Here is an 18,457-nt window from a genome sequence, read left to right as displayed (position 1 = left end):
GGCATCTTCCTGACCCACACCCAGCACAGTCCTTGTGGATTGTGAGGACCCGTGGGCTTCGGGAGGGTGGCTGCTCCACCTAGGGACCGCAGCACAAGCACACCTACCTTTGGTCCCTGCTTTGGTCATCCTGAGTCTTGCTCCAAGATGGGACACAGTTGGTAGACCTCTTGGTTGAGGAGTTCAAAGGTCATGCGGATGTCACTGTTTTCTTGGCTGAGGTTTCAGACTGGAGAGCCTGCAAAAGGACAGCCACCTTCTTCACTGGTCACACCTGACACTGAGCTCACTTCTCGGTCTGGCCTAGCACCAAGATGAGGATGTTGGAGGGTCTCAACTTTCTCCAGAAGCTGCTGCCACTGGAAGATGCTCTCAAAGGATCTTCTGTCGGTGACATCAGATGGCAGAAGGCCCCACTGAGTCCTGATAGGACAAGTCACTGACTGACTGCAGCAACCAAGAAGGAATGTGCAATGACTCTTGAGTCCTCTGTTGAGGACAGAAAGGGACAAGGAAATCGAGGAAGTACAATGAACAGAAGTATACTCAAAAGATGTCAGTTCTTGGTCAGCTGTGTGACAGGTAGGTGGCTATCTCAGTGTTAATGCCCTGCTAACACACTGAGGAGCTGTTCAGGTGTCTGTAAGCTGTGTCCACACCTCTACTAGGCAAGAGCCAGAATAATGAATTAAAACAACCCAGGGTGTACTGCCATCAGAGAAAGAGGCAAATGTGGCAAAGGCGAGAGTCACAGGGATGGAGGAGGAAGAGAGTGAATGGGATGGTGCAGTTTCCCGTAGGTCTCAGCAGTGAGTGGTCCTTGTCCGGAAGTAACAGGAGCCACTGAAGCATTTTATACATTAATGGGATGTGCAAAGGCCCAGTGGTCAACAGAAGGCAGCAATCCTGGAGCTAGGGATGTAGGTCAGTGGTAGAACCCATGCGGAGTGTCAACAAGGCCCTGCTTTTAGTCCCAGCAATGAAAACATTCAAAGAGTGCATCATGATGGGACTCACACAAGGTGCAAGACTAGAAGGAGAGAGTGCCTACAGATGGAAGGAAGGGAGCATCGGGTACACAGCCCTCGGACAGTGGCGTGGCCTCATCCTGCCATCTCAGGCACTTGATTCAGTGGTTGATTGAGTCCTTGGTTCAGTGAGCTGTGTTGGCAGCAGGCTGTTCTTGGCTTCCCACCCCATTCCCTTGAGCAATGTCTTTCTCAACTGTTAAGACCTGAAAAAGGTCGCAGTAGACAAGATGGCGCTGCCGCTGCCGCTGCCGCAGTGTGAAAAGGGCTGCACTGGAGAGCATTGTGGAGCACACATAGTCTTCTAGGTGTAGCATGCATGATACCATCTGGTCATGTGTATGTGTGTGTGCTCACACATGCACGCTCATCTGTGTATGTGGAGGCCAAAGAAATACCTCAGGTGTCCTCCTCAGGAGTGTCATCTCCCTAATCTGAAACTGGGTCTCTCCATGGACTCAAACCTACCACTTAGACTAGACTGGCCCCACCTTCCCTGCACTGGGATTGCCCCCGTGTGCCACCACGTCCAGCATTTTTATCTAGGTTCTGGACGTCAAACTCAGGTCCTCACGCTTTGAAGAGAAGCACCTAACTATCTCCCCAGTCCCAGTTACTGTCTTGTTTGTATAGTAGCTGTTGTTTGTTTATTGACTACACTGAAGAAAAAAGGTTTATTGACTACACTGCAAGGAGCAGCAGGCTGGGCAGTAACTAAATACCACCAGCCTTGTTTTGTTTTGTGAGTCAGGATCTCCTGTAGCCCAGGCTGTGGCTGACTTTGGTGTGTGGCTAAGGATCCAGCTGCCTCCACGGCCAAGCCCTGGGATTACAGGTGTGCGCCATCCGCCTTGCAGGCTGTCGCCGTCAGAGCAGCTGTGACCGCCTGCAGGTATCCCTCTCAAGATCTGATAGTGCTCCCTCATAGAAGGGAGGAGTGAGGAGGGTCAGTGGACTCTCATCCAGGGTTCTGCCCTGCTTCCTAACAAGCTGCGTGTAATTGTACCCCAGCTATGTGTCTGGGGAATACAGAGTGCGGAAGGCCCACTGAAGGGGAAACTCCATCTCTGCTACTTCGGGAGGGTATCATCTTGTTGGGATGGGACTTTTCAGTGATGCAGCTGTTTGCCGGGGGCGGGGGGGAGGGTCACCCACGCTCCTGTAAGTAAGCCCAATAAACTCATTGGTTCACCAAGATAGACTGGGGTAAATTGTTTCTGTCCTGTCCTCGGTTCCCTGCCTAGAGTGAAGAGAATCAGAAAAATATAATAAAGGGTGGGTGGTGGGGAGCAGATTCCAAATTTACCCTCTGCTCTGTAGAAGATGAGAGTGTGAAATGTCAGTGTCAAACATTTCACCAAAAGAACTAAAGTGAACAGGAGGCTGGGGGGGTCTCTGTGGAGTAATTGTAGCCTTCCAAAGGAGTAAGGTGTTTCCTGAAAGGTGTTTGAGGCCTGGCCAGATGGCACAGGGGGAAAAGTGTTTGCCATGTAAGCCTGTCTTCTAAATTCAATCCCTAGGACTCATGTAAAGGCAGAGGGAGAGAAGCAAGCAGCCAATAATATAAATTTTTGTTATTGTTTTTTCAAGACAGGGTTTCTCTGTGTAGCCTTAGCTGTCCTAGACTCCCTTTGTGGACCAGGCTGGCCTTGAACTCACAGCAATTCACCTGCCTCTGCTTCCCTGGGTCCTGGGTTTAAAGGCATGGGCCACCATGCCAAGCTCTAAATAAATTTTATTTATTTATTTATTTTTTCTTCCCTAGACAGAGTTTCTCTGTGTAGCCTTGGCTGTCCTGGACTCACTTTGTAGACCAGTCTGGACTGGAAGTCACTAAGATCTGCCTACTTCTGCCTCCCTGAAGCTGGGATTACAGGTGTGGGCCATCGAGCCTGGCTTAAATAAATATTTTTAAAACTGTACATGGATGGCTCTTTTGCCTGTGCACCATGTGTGAGCAGTGTCCATGGAGGACAGAAGAGGGCGTCAGATATCCTGGAACTGCTTTATGGGTGCTGGGGATTGAATTTGGGTCCTCTGGAAGAACAAGACATCTCTCTAGTCCCCCCAAAATAATTTTGTTTTGTTTTGTTGTTGTTTTGGAGACAGGATTTCTCTCTAACCCTGGCTGTCCTGGAACTCATTTTGTAGACCAGGCTGGCCTTGAACTCACAGATTTTAATGGCCTCTATTTCCCAAGTGTTGGGATTAAAGGTATGTGCCAAGATGCTTGGCCCAGATAAATAAAATTTAAAAGGTATTTGAAATACCTTGCCAATTTGATGAAGAATCACCTATATTATTAAAGACTCAAGTGCGGGACTGGCTGCTTGCTCATATCTGCTAATGGCAAATTATTTGCCCATGAACCAAGAGGAGGAATATGATGTAGAATATTTTGCTTGGAATTTCTTGTTAGAGTTTTGTTGCTTTGTTTTATTATTTGTTTATTTGCAGTGCTAGGGATCAAACTCAGAGTCTTTGCTCATGGTAGGCAAGTACTGTGTCACTAAGCTACATTCCCAAACATTGGGCTTTTGAGAAAGTCTCAGCTGGGCAGTGGTGGTGCATGCCTTCAATCTTAGCACTTGGGAGGCAGAGGCAGATGGATCTCTGAGTTCAAGGCCAATCTGGTCTACAGAGCAAATTCCAGGACAGCCAGGCCTACACAAAGAAACGCTGTCTTAGAGAGGGAGTTGAACTCCCTCCCCTAAACCCAAGAGAGAATTCATATATTGAGGATTGGCATATAGGGACTGGAAAGATGGTCAGAAGACCTGATTGGCCGCTCCCTCTTGGCAGCTCCCAACTCTCTGTAGCTGCAACCAGCGGGTCTGCTGCCCTCTCCTGGCCTCCGTAGCACTGCATGCACATGGTACACAGACGTACCTGCAGGCATTTATACATACACAGAACTAAGTAAAGGCATGTGTTCAAGAGTTAGATGCAAAGGCAGATGGATCTCTGTGAGCTCGAGATCAGCCTAGTCTACACAGCAAGCTCAAGGCCAGCCAAAGCTGCAGGATGAGACCCTGTCTCAAAAATCGGTAGGTATAGATAGATAGACAGACAGACAGACAGAGTAAAAAGCTGGGTGTGGTGGTACATGTCTTTAATCTTAGCACTGAGGAAGTAGAGGCAGCCAGATCTCTTGTGAGTGTGAGGTCAGTCTGGTCCACAAAGTGAGTACTAGGTCAGCTAGGGCTATTAGACAAATCTTATCTCAAAGGAAAAAAAAATTTTTAAGATTGGCATGTTGGCTAGGCGTAGTGGCACATGCTTTAATCCCAGCACCTGTCGCTAGCAGATCTCTGAGCTGCAGGCCAATCTGGCCTGCATAGTGAGTTCCAGGCTCTCCATGGCTATGTAGGGATATGTAGAGAGACCCTTTGTCTAAAACCAACCAGCCAAACAAAAAAGATTGACATATTGAGCAGGAGTCTGTGAAGCACTGCCCAGACTCCCAGAGGCCAGGAAGTTTTAGGTGAAGGATGCTATGCCTGCAGAGACGTAAAGAATTGCCTGGGGTTCCTTGGTGTAGTCTAGAGTTGGAAACAGACAGGAGAGGCCAGCCAGGATGTGGCTGTAGTTGTTTGGACCAAAGATGAAGAAACCCTTGAGGGAGCTTCGTGAGGAAGGATTTACTAAAAAGCAAGGGGGTTGTGGGTAGGCTGGCTGTAGCAGCAGGGTGAGTGCTGAAGTCACAAGGACCCACCTAGGACTAGGAAGTAGCTCCCCGTGCCCGTATGGGGTGAGCTAGGAAAAGGACGGGGAAACTGAAATAAGGACTTAGTGCAGTTAGAAAAAAACAAGACCAGCCAGAGCGGTGGCGCACGCCTTTAGTCCTAGCGCTCAGGGAGGCAGAGGCAGTAGGATCGTGAGAGTTTGAGGCCAGCCTCGTCTATAAATCTAGCCTAGGACAGCCAAAGCCACACAGAGAAACCCTTGTCTCAAAACAAACAAACCAGCAAAAACTGGGACTGTAGCTCAGTTGGTACAGTGCTTACCTGGCATGCCCCATGCATGTACCACACACACCAGGTTGCCGCCGCAGCGGTTGGGAGTTTGGATAGGAGCATTAGGAGATCAAGGTCACCTACACCAATTCTTTTGAGTTTGAAACCAGCCTCCAATGCATCAAATCCTGTCCAAGAAGAAGCAGGAGGAGGAGGAAAATAAGGACAAGAAGGGAGAGAAATAGGAAGAACTGGAGAGAAGTAGAAAGGAGTGACCACCTCTTAGGTCTGGGGTTGAGCATATGGATAAGAACCCAGGAAGAAAAAGACTCCTTTCAGGACATGGATGCTGAGTGCCTGAAACCCTCCAGAGGAGGACACAGCCCATGTGGTAGCGGGATGGGAGGCTGCAGTTTCCAGGACTGCATCTTCTTTGTAATGCCGACACACACTGGACTCTCTAAGATTTCCTCACATCAACGCAGCCTTGCCAGGGTGGTGCAGAGCCTTGAAGCTTGAGGTAGAAAACACCTTGGGCCAGCGGTTGGCAGCTCATGAAGAGACAGCCAGGGCTACACAGAGAAACCCTGTCCTGACAAAACAAACACCCCCTCCCCTCCACACACACACACACACACACACACACACACACACACACACACACAAACACAGCTTGGGTCTAGCTACTGTGGTAATTCAGCCATGTGAGTTTCCCTGACTGGTCACGACAGGGTCTTTGTCCGTAAGATAGTCAGGCCTTCTGGACACTGAGGGTTGCTGTGTTATGGCAGGGATGGCCAATGGGCGTGAGCCCACACCGTGGGAAGGATTCACACAGCAGTCGGTCTCACAACAGCCCCTGGGAGCAAAGCTGCATTCCTGTTTTGCAGCTGAGAGACAGGTGTGTGACTCCAGCCCACTGGCCACTGCAGGGTGGTGCTGGGCACCAAGACATCATCATTCCTCGGAATGGGTGGGGCCTGGGGCAGAGGGTTTCCAGACTCGTCCTCCCGACCCTGACCAGAATGATTTTTTTGTTTTGTTTTGTTGAGATTATAGTCCAGGTTGGTCTGAACTCATGATCTTCCGGTCTCAGCGTCTGAGTGTTACGTACTCTGAGCCCATTGGAGTGACTCTGACGAGGAACAACTGAGTTTAGATACCCTGACTGACCTGTCCCACTGTAGAAGAGGTAACAGGCATGGTGAGGCAGGAGGACCGGGAGTTCAGAGTCATCCTGCTTAATTACAGACATTTTGAATGTTTATAATCACAAAAGAAATAAGTACTTTAATCCCAAAATTTGGGAGGCAGAGGCAGGTGGATCTCTGAGTTCAAGGCCAGTCTGGTCTGCAGAGAGTTCCAGGACAGCCAGAACTACACAGAGAAACCCTGTCTTGAAAAAACAGAGAGAGAAAAAGTAAATCCATTTACCAGTGACAAACATGAGGGCATTGGCTAGAAATGGAGAAATCTCTATAGGTTTCAGATAATTTTTATGTTTTCTTTTGTGTTTTGTGGTGTTTGTTTGGTTTTTGGTTTTTGAAGACAGGGCTTCTCTGTGTAGCCCTGGCTATCCTGGAACTTGCTCTGTAGACCAGGCTGGCCTGGAACTCAGAGATCTGCCCACCTCTGCCTCCTGAGTGCCAGGATTAAAGGAGTGTGCCACCACTGCCTGGCCTTGATGTATTTTTTTGTTTTTGTTTTTGTTTCTTAATGATGCTGGATTAGAAACTCTGGTTTCAAACTGGCCATAGCCCTCTTGCTGGGATCAGAGGCACCAGCTTAGGTCCAGACATCTTATAGACGGTTAGCCTTGGGGCTGCTGGAAGCTAAATGGCTGATAACCTTAGTGATACATTCTGAGAAGTAATGGAGAACGTTAGGCCCCCTGATCAAGGTGGCACAAGCTAAGGGCAACCTGGGCTACACAGTGAGTTTCAGGTTAGCTTCTCTCCAGAGGCAGAGGCAAGAAAACCATGGAGAGTTAGGGACTAGCCTGGCTTATATTGCACTTTCCAGGCCAGCCACAAATCTTGCCTAAAATGAACTAAAATCACCAGAAAACAGAACAAAATAAACCCCAAACAGACAAAAACAAAACAAAACAGAAAAACGGGGAAGAGTTGCCTGCCGGCCTTAAATGACCGGAGCCTGCTCATGTTTGCTGGCATAATTACATCCCCTGAAGATGCTGCTGCTGCGATTTGGCCCACCGTCTCTGCCAAGAGGCCTTCCACTGTTGCCCCTTGGCCAGTCCCGCCTACCAGGTCCCCTTTGCAAGTCAGATTCTCCATGCAGCAGCCTCGCTGGAGGGGAATATGCAGATGTTTGTCTGTGGCCTGTCTTGATCACTGGGGAAGAAGCAGAAGGGAGCAGGATTGGGCAGAGAGGGAACCTTGTCCTGGACACAGTAGTATCCCCCATGAAGCCCATGGAGAGCGGAGAGCGACAAAGCTGGGTTTGACCTTCACACTTGTCCTGAGCTGGAGTAAGAGAGTCATGGCTCTTTGTTCATTTGTTTGTTGTTTAGTATTCCAGTCTGGCCTCACACTTTCAAAGTCACTATGTGGCCAAGGATGTACTTGGACTTTCGATCTCTAGTCACCATGACTGGCTTTGTTGTTTTTTAATTTAGATTTTTTTTTTTAAAGATGTATTTATTATGTACACAGTGTTCTACATGATGTGTGCCTACACATCAGAAGGGGGCACCAGATCTCAATATAAGATGGCTGTGAGGCACCATGTGGTTGCTGGGAATTGAACTCAGGACCTCTGGAAGAGCAGCCAGTGTTCTTAACCTCTGAGCCATCTCTCTAGCCCTTTGTTTTCAAAAAGGGTTCCTTTGTGTAACAAACCCTGGCTATCCTGACTCACTCTGTAGACCAGGCTGGCTTCCAACTCACAGAGATCTGCCTGCCTCTGCCTCCCAAGTGCTGGGATTACAGGCGTGCACCGCCACTGTGCCCGGCTAGACATATTTAATTTTATGTTTGCTTGTTTTTTATTATTGTGAGGTATGGGAGTTTGTTCACTCTCCTTAAAAATATATTTTTATTTTAGCTGCGCACACGCAGTGGCCCGTGCGTGCCTGTAACTCCAGCCCTCAGGGAGGCAGAGGCCAGGTGCTAAGAACTGAGTTATTACTTTACAATATTAACAAGTGTTCTGAACTGCTGAGCCATCCCCCCTTCTTTTTTTTTCTTTGTTTGTGGATTTTGTTGTTTGTTTTGATAGCATCTCAATGAGTAACTCAGCTCTGGCTAGCCTGGAACTGAGAGTGTGGATCAGGTGATCTACCTGCCTCTGTGTCCTCAGCGCTGAGGTCAAAGGCTGAGGCATCTATGCCTTGAAGCAGGCAAGTTCTTTAAGACCACCCTCATACACAGATGTTGGAGGTCGCACTAAGGATGGCCAGGTTCCAGGCGGTACTGAAAGCCAAGTGGTAAAGTAACTTTTGAGGTCATTGTAATCTAATCTAGGCCTAGAATGTTTTCAGCCTCTGAGACTTACTATTGTCTAACCTCACCCTTTCTAGTTCTATCTGAGCTCTTGCTGACTGGTTCAAGTCAGCTGTCTGGCTCAGCTGCCTCGCCAAGCTGACCAATTCAATCTGGCTTCTCCCAGTTTCTCACTGAATTGCTCTGCTTGGCCTCATACTAACCCATTCTAATCTCCTGGCTCCTCCTTCTCTGGTTCTGTTCTGTATTCACCTGTGTCTAGCTTGTTCTGTCTTCAACCTGTCTCTTAAAAAACAAAAAAACCTCTCCGGGTAAAAACTGCCTCTGAATTCCATAAACTGAACTGCCTCTCAACTCACTGAACTCTACCGAACAGAACTGCCTGCAACTCAAGAGATCTGCATGTCTCTGTCTCCCGAGTGCTGGGATTAAAGGCGTGTGCCACCACACCGGGACCTAAATTTTTCTGTACCTGAAACTTGCTAGGTACCAGGCTGGCCTTGAACTCCTATCTATCTGCTTGCCTATGTCTCCTGGGATTAAAGGCACGTACGTCTGTATTCCAGATCTTTCTAGAAGGACTCTGAACTTGATCTCTTGCCAGAGCAGCTGTGTCCTGAATTTAAATACCTCTCCAACCTAGACCGATCATCCAGTGGGACTCCCAGCAAACAGACCCTTGGTGGCTTCTCCGTGCTGTCTGCCACGAGCCCAACAAAGTCTGCTCCCTCCGTCAACCCCAATGGAACTCTAGTCACTGATCTCTGGTTGGGAACCTTGAGAGGTGCCATGTGCCAGGGACAGACTCGTGCTACTCTGCAGGCAGGGAAGCTGAAGCCAAGCTTGCACTGGAATCCCCCTCACTCTCTTGCCAGCGAAGCAGTGAACAGACACTGCCAGGGAGCTGTCTTGCAGCCCAGGAAGCTGCCAGAAATGATCATGTGGAAGCCAAGAGAGAAAGCCGGAAGCCTGGTGTTGCCACTCGGCTGTCAGAGGCTCTGAGTGAGTCAGCCTGTTCCTTATGCCATGTCTTAACCTGCCTGTGCAGTGGAATTAAACAAGGATTTTTTTACTATTGGTTTTGCAATAATCCCATGTAGCACAGGCTGACCTTGAACTCTCTATGAAGCCCAGAATGTCTCTGAACTCCTGATCCTGCCTCTGCCTTCCAAATTCGAGGCATTTGTGCACCACTAAATGACAGTAAGTTGCATACCTGATCTTAGATTGTTCTCTAGAAAGGGGTTGTGCTGAGAACTAAAAGCGCAGGAGAGGTCCTGGCCGAGAGGAACACATTTGTAATCTCAGTTACTCAAGAGGGTCACTAGTTCAAGGCCAGCCTCGGCAAGTTAGCAAGCTCCATTCTGCATATAAAGGATATCTAGTCAAACCCTGTGTTTAATCTCAAATAAAGAAAAAAGACCCAAGAATTAGAGGGCAGGCATGCGTCAGAGACGGTAAAGTCACGGGGGGGGGGGGGAAGAGTGGGGGGATGGGGGGAGTGGGGGGATGGGGGGTGGGCGGTGGCTAAGGCTGGCACCACGTTAACCCTTTCTCTCCCGGAGTCAACACTGGCATGGCCCAGAGTCCTGCTTCCGTCTGGGGGATCTAGGGGTTGGGGCTCTGTGGAGGAGACGGACACCTGTCCAGTCCTCCTCCAGCTTGATGTCGCCCTGCTGCAGGGCCTGTTCGATGGCATGGGTGACAGTGTCAAAGGCCAGGTCCACGTTGCAGTTACTTTTGGCTGAGGTCTCCAGGAAGGCCATGCCCAGCGAGGCGGCCAGCTCCTCTGCCTCCTGGGTGGAGACACATCGGGTGCTCAGGTCGCACTTGTGGCCAACCAGTAAGAAGATCACCTTGCCAGGGCCCTGGGCGGATAGGACCTCCTGCTGCCAGGCATGGATGTGTTCGAAGGACTCTCTGTTGGCCACGTCGAAGACCAGCAGAGCGCCCACCGTGTTGCGGTAGAAGGATCTGGTCACGCACCTGGAGGGGGCGTGTGAATTAGGCCGAAAGCCTTGAGGACGGCCACAGAGGCCCGCTCCCATCCCCTGCACAAGGCTGCTCTGAGCTCCTTGGGCGCTCTCAGCATCACGGGAAGGTCGGTGCAAATTCCCCTTAGGCTGACATTTCCTCTAGGGCTTTGGGTGTGGAGGTGTGGCTCAAAGACCCCACGCGTTGGGGCTGGGGCTTTGTAAGACGAATAGGGAGGGGCTGACAGGCAGGGACCACTGATCCCGGCTTTGGGCCCCTGCGGCTGGCACCTGAGTGGCCCTGGGCCTCCCCTTCCCCACCGCACCTGAAGCGCTCATGGCCCGCGGTGTCCCAGAGCTGCAGCTTGACCCGCAGCCCGGCGCGCAGCTGCAGCACGCGGCTGCAGACGTCCACGCCCACCGTGGGCTCCGGCTCCGGCTCCGCCCTGCGCGCACCGGCCACGTAGCGCCGCAGCAGGGACGTCTTGCCCACCGCCGCGTCCCCGAGCAGTGCGATCCGAAACTGGTAGGTGCAGCCGGCCGCCTCCATGGGATCTGGGCTCCCCAGCGACCTCGGGCAGGTTCTGCCACGCTCCGCCCCTCCAGCGGGACCCTCCTCCCCCTCTCTCTGTGGGTCCCTCCTGGCCTTAGCACAGCCTCCAGGAAGGGTCGTGGCCAGCGGGCTGAGAAGCCTGGTCCCGGAGGCCAATCCTTGGCGTAGTTGGTCCGGCAGGGTGGAAATCGCTACCTCTGTAAAATGAGACCGTGCCAGCCTCTGCTTCACAGGATAAAGGATTTAGAAAGCCTTTAATCTCAGCATTTGTGAGACAAGAGGCAGGAGGGTCTCTGAGTTCCAGACCCGCCTGGTCTACAAAGTTACCCAGATCATCCACTACTATACAGAAGAAACCCTGTCTCGAAAAACAGAAAAACAAACAAACCAAAACCCAAAACCAACCAACCAAACAACAAAAAACAAACCCTAACAAACAAAAAGATTTAAAATAGAAAAGATGGACAGTGGGGGCTGAGAGGAGCTTAAAAGCTTAAAGGCCACACCACCCTGGACTAAGACACCAAGTTAGCATGTTTCCTGTCTCCAGTCCTAACCCTGTACCTGTGCTTAGGGCACCTCCACGCCGAGCGGACATCGATTCACTCTGGGAAGTGGCTGGTTCACAGGCGCACCCTCCTTGTCCAGGTTCCCCTTTCCCGGAGTCTCACTAGCGCTGTCAGGGGCCTTCACCAGCTCAAGGGTCAACGTGAATGTTCAACAGCCTCTAAGCCGGGACTGCAGGGCCCCAGACGGAGTTGGATTGTGCTGTAGCGGAGGAGACCAGAAACGCGAAGTGTAACTCCAGAGCGTGCTGCTGGCCTGCAGCCAAGACAGTATGAGGCTAGATGGTTTCTGGGGGGTAACGCTTAGACTGGGCTTTAGGAACCCAAAGCTCAGAAGTGTGACTTGTCATATGGTGCCTCTCGGAGTCAGTGACTCTATGGCAGGGACTCTTTACGAGCCCCTTGATGCCTCAAGAGGAACAGTCAGAAAACAAGGATGCCCTCATGGGTCCTGGGTCCCCTTTGAATTAAAAGCCCCTGTAAAAGCCAGGTGTGATGAGCCCTGTAATCCTAGCACTCAGGAATATAAGTCCAGAACAGCCAAGTTACATGAAAAACCCTGTCAAAAAAAAAAAAAAAAAAGCCCATGTCAAGGCAGCATGTTTGCTTTCAAATCTACTTCCAGAAGCCTAAGGTAGCAAGGCTGGAGTTCTGGCTGGTCCCAAGCAGTTTTTGTTTTGGTGGTGTTGGTTTTTTTGTTTGGTTTGGGTTTGGGTTTGTTTGGGTTTTAGAGATTGGGTTTCTCTGTGTAGTCCTGGTTGTCCTGGAACTTACTTTGTAGACCAGGCTGGCCTGCCTTTTCGATCTGAGTGCTGGCATTAAAGGTGTGCACCGCCACTGCCCAGAAAGTTTTCAGGCAGTTTTAATTTCTTCATTTGTTCCCCTATAAGTTGCCACCATCCCTCTGAGAGTGGGTCTTACCACGTTGATGTGAAAATGGCGGGGAGTAGGGAAGCCCTCAGCATTGAAGCCTTCTCTGGATCATCATAGTCCTTTCTCACACGGCCTTCTGAGTAGGTGATTATTCTGCCCAGTTGGAGAAACTGAAGCTGGGAGAGGCTACCCGACAAACCCATGCTACCTCAGCAAGAAAGACTTCAGCAGTCAGCAAATCTATACAAGCCCAAAGTTTTGTTTTGTTATTTGAGACAAGGTTTCTCTGTATAACAACCTTGGCTGTCCTGGAACTGGCTTTGTAGACAAAGTTTTGTTCATTATTTCATTTTCTCACTGTCTGGGATCTGGAACAGCCCAGGGTTCTTTTCATTGATTCTTTTACTTCTCTTTTAATATTCACTTATTTGTATGTGTGTATGGACAGCCATGTGCAGGGCACCTGTGTGGAGGCCAGAGGACAACCTGAAGAAGTTGGGTCTCACCTTCTGCCTTGCAGGTCCTGGGGATTGAACTCAGGTCTTCAAGCTTTCCAGCAAGTATCTTTACCCAATAGGCCATCTTGATGGCCCTCTTCTCACTGATTCCAAACATAGAACCAAAAAGCCATCTATGTACTAACTGTAAATAATCCCAGCCATGGCTGCCGTGCAAATGCAGAGAGGCGTGAAACCCCGCAGAGGAGCCTTCCCCAAAGATGGGCTGCAGAGAACTCCGCAGCCCTAGTGGGCTGTGCAGTGTCAGCATAGGATTCTTTGAACTTCCTCTCTCAGAGGCTCCGGCTGGCGCTGGGGTCATGTGCCTGCCTCTGACCGCACCTGCCATCAGAATCGCATGTCAGCTGACCCATGCCATAGATAAGGAGTGTGTAACCCAAGGGGGCAGCTTTTTCCCTTCCTGGTGCCCTGCTTCCTTGTCTGCTCAGACAAGCCCCCACGGGCTGGCTTAGACAGAACCATCTGCCACAGCAGCTAAGGGTTTCCACGTTTCCTTTGGGGAGATCTAGGTTGTAGTTTAAAGACCACTTACTGGGTTATGCAGCCAAGTTTCATTCATCCTCCAGTCATCACGCAGCAGCCAGTGGACAACTTTGTGGAGTCAGTTCTCTCTACCTTTAGGTGGGTTCTGGGCATTGAACTCAAATTTCAGAGTTGTGCTGCAGTCGTGTCGCGTGCTGAGCCCATCTCTCTTTTACATAGCAGCACACACACAGCGTGGAGAAGGCAGAGGCGCGGTTCTTGCTCTCGGGGAGCTCCCCGAGTGAGTGGGACAGAAAAACATACACGGGCTGGAGTGCTAGGTCAGCTGGGAAAGTGCTTGCACACACCAGTTCGAGAAGCTGAATTCCACCCTGAGAACCTGGCACCTGCTTGTAATCCCAGCACCGGCAGGAAGAGGCAGGAAGACCCCTGGGCACTCTCCTATTATACTTGGCAAGCTTCAGGCCAGTCAGAGACCCTGTCTTAAAAAACAAGGTAGGGAGCTGGGCGAGGGCGGTTGCGCACACCTGGAATCCCAGCACTCAGGAGGCAGAGGCAGGTGGATCTCTTTGAGCTTGAGGCCAGCCTGGTCTCCAGACTGAGTTCAAGATAGCCAAAGCTACACAGAGAAACCTGTCTTAAAACAAAACAAAACAAAAACCAACAAAAAAACCAAGGAACCGGACTTAGTGGTGCACCAAATTCCACCCCCACCAAAGAAAACAACATAGAGTGTTAAGGTCTGTAATCCCAGCACACAGGAGGCAGAGGCAGGTGGATCTCTGTAAATTCAAGGTCAGCCTGGTCTACATAGTGAGACCCTGTTTCAAACCCTTCCTGAACAAACGACCACTCCCAGCTTGCTATGAGGGCGCCAGGATCCAAACTATGGTCTTCATGCTTGTACAGCAAATGCTCTTACCTCTGAGGTACCCCGCCAGGCTAAAACCTACTGTTTTAGGTGTATATAGGAGCTGAAGGATATATAGCTTACGAGCAGTATACGGTAAGGCCAGTGATTCCCTCCCTTACACCGAGGAGGGAAAAAGCTGGGCCTGGTGGCAGGCTTGAAATCCCAGCTGCTTGGGAGGCTGACGCATGCCTGGGCAAACTGTGTAAAACAAAAACAAAATCAAAAGCAAAAGTCAGCTCTTGACTATATGCTGTAGATGTGATCTGACCTCGCCCCTCTGTGCTCTGACCTGTCTGCAGTGATGGAATGTAACCTAGAATTATAAGCCAAATAAATGACTTTTTCCCTCAAAGAAAATAAAAATTTTAAAAAGGCTATGGAAGAACAATTTTTGTTTTGTTTGTTTCTCGAGACAGGGTTTCTCTGTGTAGCCCTGGCTGTCCTAGACTGGAACTCAAGAGCTCTGTCTGCCTCTGCCTCCCAGAGTGCTGGGATTACAGGCGTGTGCCACCATACCCGGTTTGGAAGAACGAAATTTACAATTTAACTCATATCAGGGAATAGGCACTATTCCCTCTTGAACTCTTGGCAACTACTATTTACGCTTTTTCTGAGACAAGTCCTCAAGTAGCCCTGGCTGGCCTCGAAACTTACCTTAACCAATTCCAGCACTGTGGGGCAGAGACAGGAGTGTTTGAGTTCCAGGCCAGCCTGGTCTACATAGTTCCAGGACTGGCAGAGCTACCTACAGACAGACCCTGTCTCAAAAACAAAACAAAACAAAACAAAAAACCAAACAACAACAACAACAAACCCCCTTTCATTACTCCTTCCAACGCTGGGATTACAGACCCGGATCCCCACTGGAGGTGCAGGGGTGGTGTGGGGAGAAAATGGTTACCATGCGCCTCACCCGCTTATATTTCTAAGTTGAGACTCATTCATTCGTTCTTCATTCATCCCATAAGCAAAAGACAATGCAGGGTGGTGACTGTGTACCTGAGCTGTGTTCAGCGTCTAGTCTACCTTTGCGAGCTGTGATCCACTCTTCAGATTCCTGCGATAATGGCATAATCATGAAGACTGTACACAAGGTGTGTATGAAAATGCGACGGAATAATAAGGCCCAGCGTAAACAGCAGGTGCTTAAAAAGATACATATTAGCAGAGGAAACAAACTTTGAACAAATAATCGGCACTTTCAATAGCCTCCTTCAAGAAACCCTTCCAGCCTCCCGCTACACCTTCTGGCACCCCAGGACCGTCCGGGGAGAAAAAGCAAAGTCGCCGGCGGAACTTAATCCGTAGGGTCCGCCAACTGTTCTTGGGTGTGAGTCTAGCTCGCTGTAGCCCGGGTGGAAGCCGCTATGATCAGGGCGGGCTCAGGAGCACGACCGGGCGCGCGTGAACTACATTTCCCAGTGGCGCTGTGCGGCAGGCGGAGGGCGCAGGCGCTGCTGAGGGCGGGCGCGTATAAAAGCCGGCTGCAGGTCGCGTTCCTCCCTTTTCTCTCTTCGTCCCCGTACCCAGCTATGTTTGTGGCGCCATGGACTTCGGCCCGGCTAACCGCCCTCCCCCACCCCCGGGGCCCAGTCCTCGGCCCGCACTCCCCGGATGCGTTCCTCGAGGTTGGCGGATGCGGAGCCTGCTGCGGAGGAACCGGGCTTCTCCATCTCGGCAGTGGAGGCCCCAGAAATCGCCATGACCGCTTGCGCGGCCGCAGCCCGGCCTGCGCACCGCGTCCTTCGACGGTGAGTCACGGAGGCCATCGGCTTAGTGGGGGTCGGGTGGAATCTGGTGACGGGCTGAAGGCATTAAGTGCTTGGGTGCAGTGACTTTAATTGAGGAGGCCGCTGAGTTCTGAGTGACCTTTGTGCTGGGTTGAATTCGGATCCTGGCACGTGCTAGGTGGTCCCTGTGTCAACGGTACCATTCAAGCGTGAGGGGTATTTTTTCGGGAGCTCGGCCTATCTTTGCCCTTACAGGACCCTCAACTTTGTCGCCTTCTGATCGCGCAGGCGGCCATTTTTTTAAGCTAATTCTGGTAACTAAAGCAACTTTAGTGGTCAGAATTTGTGTGTGCAGACAGGAGGAGTCTTGAGACGTGTGTTATATTTAGGAACCTGTCCCATCTTTAAAGCATTAAGCTAGGGGCTTGGAGTTTACAGGATTGCCATTTTTGGGTGTGTGAGGCAGGTGGCTTGTGGGTGAGATCACCATCACTGCGGCCCTTATCGAAGCTGCAGCTGCTTCTACATAGCTGCTGTGGTCAAAAAGGAGGCCCAGAGAAACAGTTTTCCTTGACGGTCGCGGTTCTGTTTGCTGCTAACTGATCTGCAACATTTTGGGAAAAGACATCTCCACCGTGAGATTTCTCAGGTTATCTAGGGAGTCTATCAATATCAGCATATATACTAAGTTGTGGCACACGACCTTACACCTAGCACACAGGAAGTAAAGGCATGCCCTCCCGAGTTCTAGGCCAGCCTGCTCTACAGAGGGAGTTTCAGGCCAGATCTGGCTACAAAGAATGCCACAAGCCAGAATATCTTGAATGTGGAGTTAGCCGTCTGAGACTTTGGAAGTAGTTCCCTGAGCTTTCTTCAAACATCTGTTGGTATAGAACCATGCCTTGGGCACTGAGGACCAGGTGGAGGGTACTGTAAGATTACTGTGGATAATTGTGTTGCCTCTTACCTGTTCCAGATGGGGACTCCATGAAGATGGTGGTAAGGGGGAAGACAAGAAGATGTGACCGTGGTGACCGGCAACAGTAGGGCCTGGTAAGTTGAGGTTTGGGTTGGCTTACCTGGAGAAATGCAGCATGTTTCCAAGGGCTGTGGCTGGTTGTAGCCATGGGATCTCCAACTGCATGCCAGAGTAACTGGAGAGACTTTGACAGCGCAGGTCAGCACAGTGCCTGCAGCTGCCACTCAGCTTTCCTATATATGCTTTGCCTGGACTTACGCTCTACCTAGAATACTGTTCTGTCTCAGGATTCACAACAGAGCTTCCTTCTGCAGGTTACACTGAATGTTCTTGGAAATGTCTGAGAAGCCGGCCTGCCACTGCTCAAATAAACTAAGGTAAAGTTGCCGTCTGAGACAGCCTGACCCTCTGGTTCCCTTTCCCATCGGATCTTGACACTGGTCTTGGTGGTCGTAAAGGAGGAAGAGTATGCGGATACTGGCCTCACAGCAATGTACTCTGGTATAGAGCACTGGCCAGGTTCAAACATATTTGGGGTTATAAATGGGATAATTTGAGAGCAAAAGATGCCTCTGGGCAGTTGTAGCATTGCTGACTTGGATTTCTTTCATGTTTTACTTATAGGGCCATTGACCAGTGAAGTGGCCATCATTCGTGATGTGGTCTACAGTTGGTTCGGTAAGTTGAAGGCTGAAATGAGCCCTGTCCTTAAGTGCAGTTAGTAAAGGTTAGCATCTCAAAGTCCTGTGTGTGCTGTATTAGCTGCTCAAACCCAGGGACAAAGGTGCTCACCTTGTGGTGTGGGTGCATTTATGTGTTGAAGGCCTTACTTTAAGAGCAGGCATGTACTTGGGCCATCTACCTCTTCAGTCAGGGAGGGAGATCCTGAGGAAAGGAACAGGCAGTTCAGACACTGGTCCTTGATGAAACCTAATCTCAGTGGACATCTGTGGATGAGAAATGCGGATATGGGACTGAGACCGGTTATAGAGAAAGCCTAAGGTGTGGATTGGGTCTGAAAGCAGAACTAACACAGGCTTGCTCAACTCCCTTTTCAGACAAGTCAACAAGAGGACTGGACTGCCCTGGAAGCAAGCAGAAGTCTGGCTAATACTCAGCCAGGCTGCCTTTAACACCAGCACTTGAAGGGCCAGCCTGGTCCACAAGGAGAAACCCTGAAAAATAAAGTAAAATACATTGACTTACTATATACTTAGGTCAATAAAGACTTTGGAAATCCTGGTTATTGGATTTTTTTCAATTTTGTGGGCATTGGTGTGAATATGTCAGATACCTTAGAACTGGGGTTACAGACAGTTGTGAGCTGCCATGTAGGTGCTGGGAATTGAACCTGGGTCCTTTGGGAAGAACAGCCAGTGATAACTGGCACTGGGCCACCTCTTCGGTCCCTTGTTTTTGTG

At 50.2% G+C, this 18,457-nt stretch overlaps 1 protein-coding gene, 1 long non-coding RNA gene and 4 other non-coding genes across 7 annotated transcripts; 5 read left to right on the top strand and 1 right to left on the bottom strand.

Moving 5' to 3' along the window:
- Positions 1-9,950: 9,950 nt before the first annotated feature.
- Rab42 (RAB42, member RAS oncogene family) lies at positions 9,951-13,873 on the bottom strand. 2 transcript variants are annotated; one of them, XM_060379394.1, is made up of 4 exons: positions 12,920-13,873; positions 11,539-11,742; positions 10,748-11,171; positions 9,951-10,434 (listed from the first exon to the last, which is right to left on the bottom strand). In XM_060379394.1, exons 2-4 carry the CDS (start codon positions 11,570-11,572, stop codon positions 10,014-10,016), a joined length of 879 nt encoding a protein of 292 aa, XP_060235377.1. In that variant the 5' UTR covers positions 11,573-11,742; positions 12,920-13,873; the 3' UTR covers positions 9,951-10,013. The 2 variants fall into 2 exon arrangements, with proteins under 2 accessions (XP_060235377.1, XP_021507096.1); XM_021651421.2 differs by lacking the exon at positions 12,920-13,873 and having other exon boundaries at positions 10,748-11,199; positions 11,539-12,102.
- Positions 10,819-18,278, top strand: LOC110557184 (uncharacterized). Its single transcript, XR_002476944.2, has 6 exons — positions 10,819-10,947; positions 15,296-16,078; positions 17,034-17,110; positions 17,351-17,413; positions 17,661-17,714; positions 18,095-18,278. It is a non-coding gene; the product is annotated as an uncharacterized LOC110557184 (long non-coding RNA).
- LOC132653311 (small nucleolar RNA SNORA16B/SNORA16A family) lies at positions 16,551-16,687 on the top strand. Its single transcript, XR_009591080.1, has one exon. It is a non-coding gene; the product is annotated as a small nucleolar RNA SNORA16B/SNORA16A family (small nucleolar RNA).
- On the top strand, positions 17,148-17,277 carry LOC132653319 (small nucleolar RNA SNORA44). Its single transcript, XR_009591088.1, has one exon. It is a non-coding gene; the product is annotated as a small nucleolar RNA SNORA44 (small nucleolar RNA).
- LOC132653320 (small nucleolar RNA SNORA61) lies at positions 17,440-17,567 on the top strand. Its single transcript, XR_009591089.1, has one exon. It is a non-coding gene; the product is annotated as a small nucleolar RNA SNORA61 (small nucleolar RNA).
- LOC132653404 (small nucleolar RNA SNORD99) lies at positions 17,949-18,022 on the top strand. The gene has a single exon (XR_009591148.1). It is a non-coding gene; the product is annotated as a small nucleolar RNA SNORD99 (small nucleolar RNA).
- Positions 18,279-18,457: the final 179 nt, after the last annotated feature.

The sequence above is a fragment of the Meriones unguiculatus genome, chromosome 3 (genome assembly GCF_030254825.1).
Source record: "Meriones unguiculatus strain TT.TT164.6M chromosome 3, Bangor_MerUng_6.1, whole genome shotgun sequence".
NCBI lineage: Eukaryota > Metazoa > Chordata > Mammalia > Rodentia > Muridae > Meriones > Meriones unguiculatus.
Note: the sequence above shows the minus strand (reverse complement) of the source record. Positions and strands in the feature narration are given on the sequence as shown.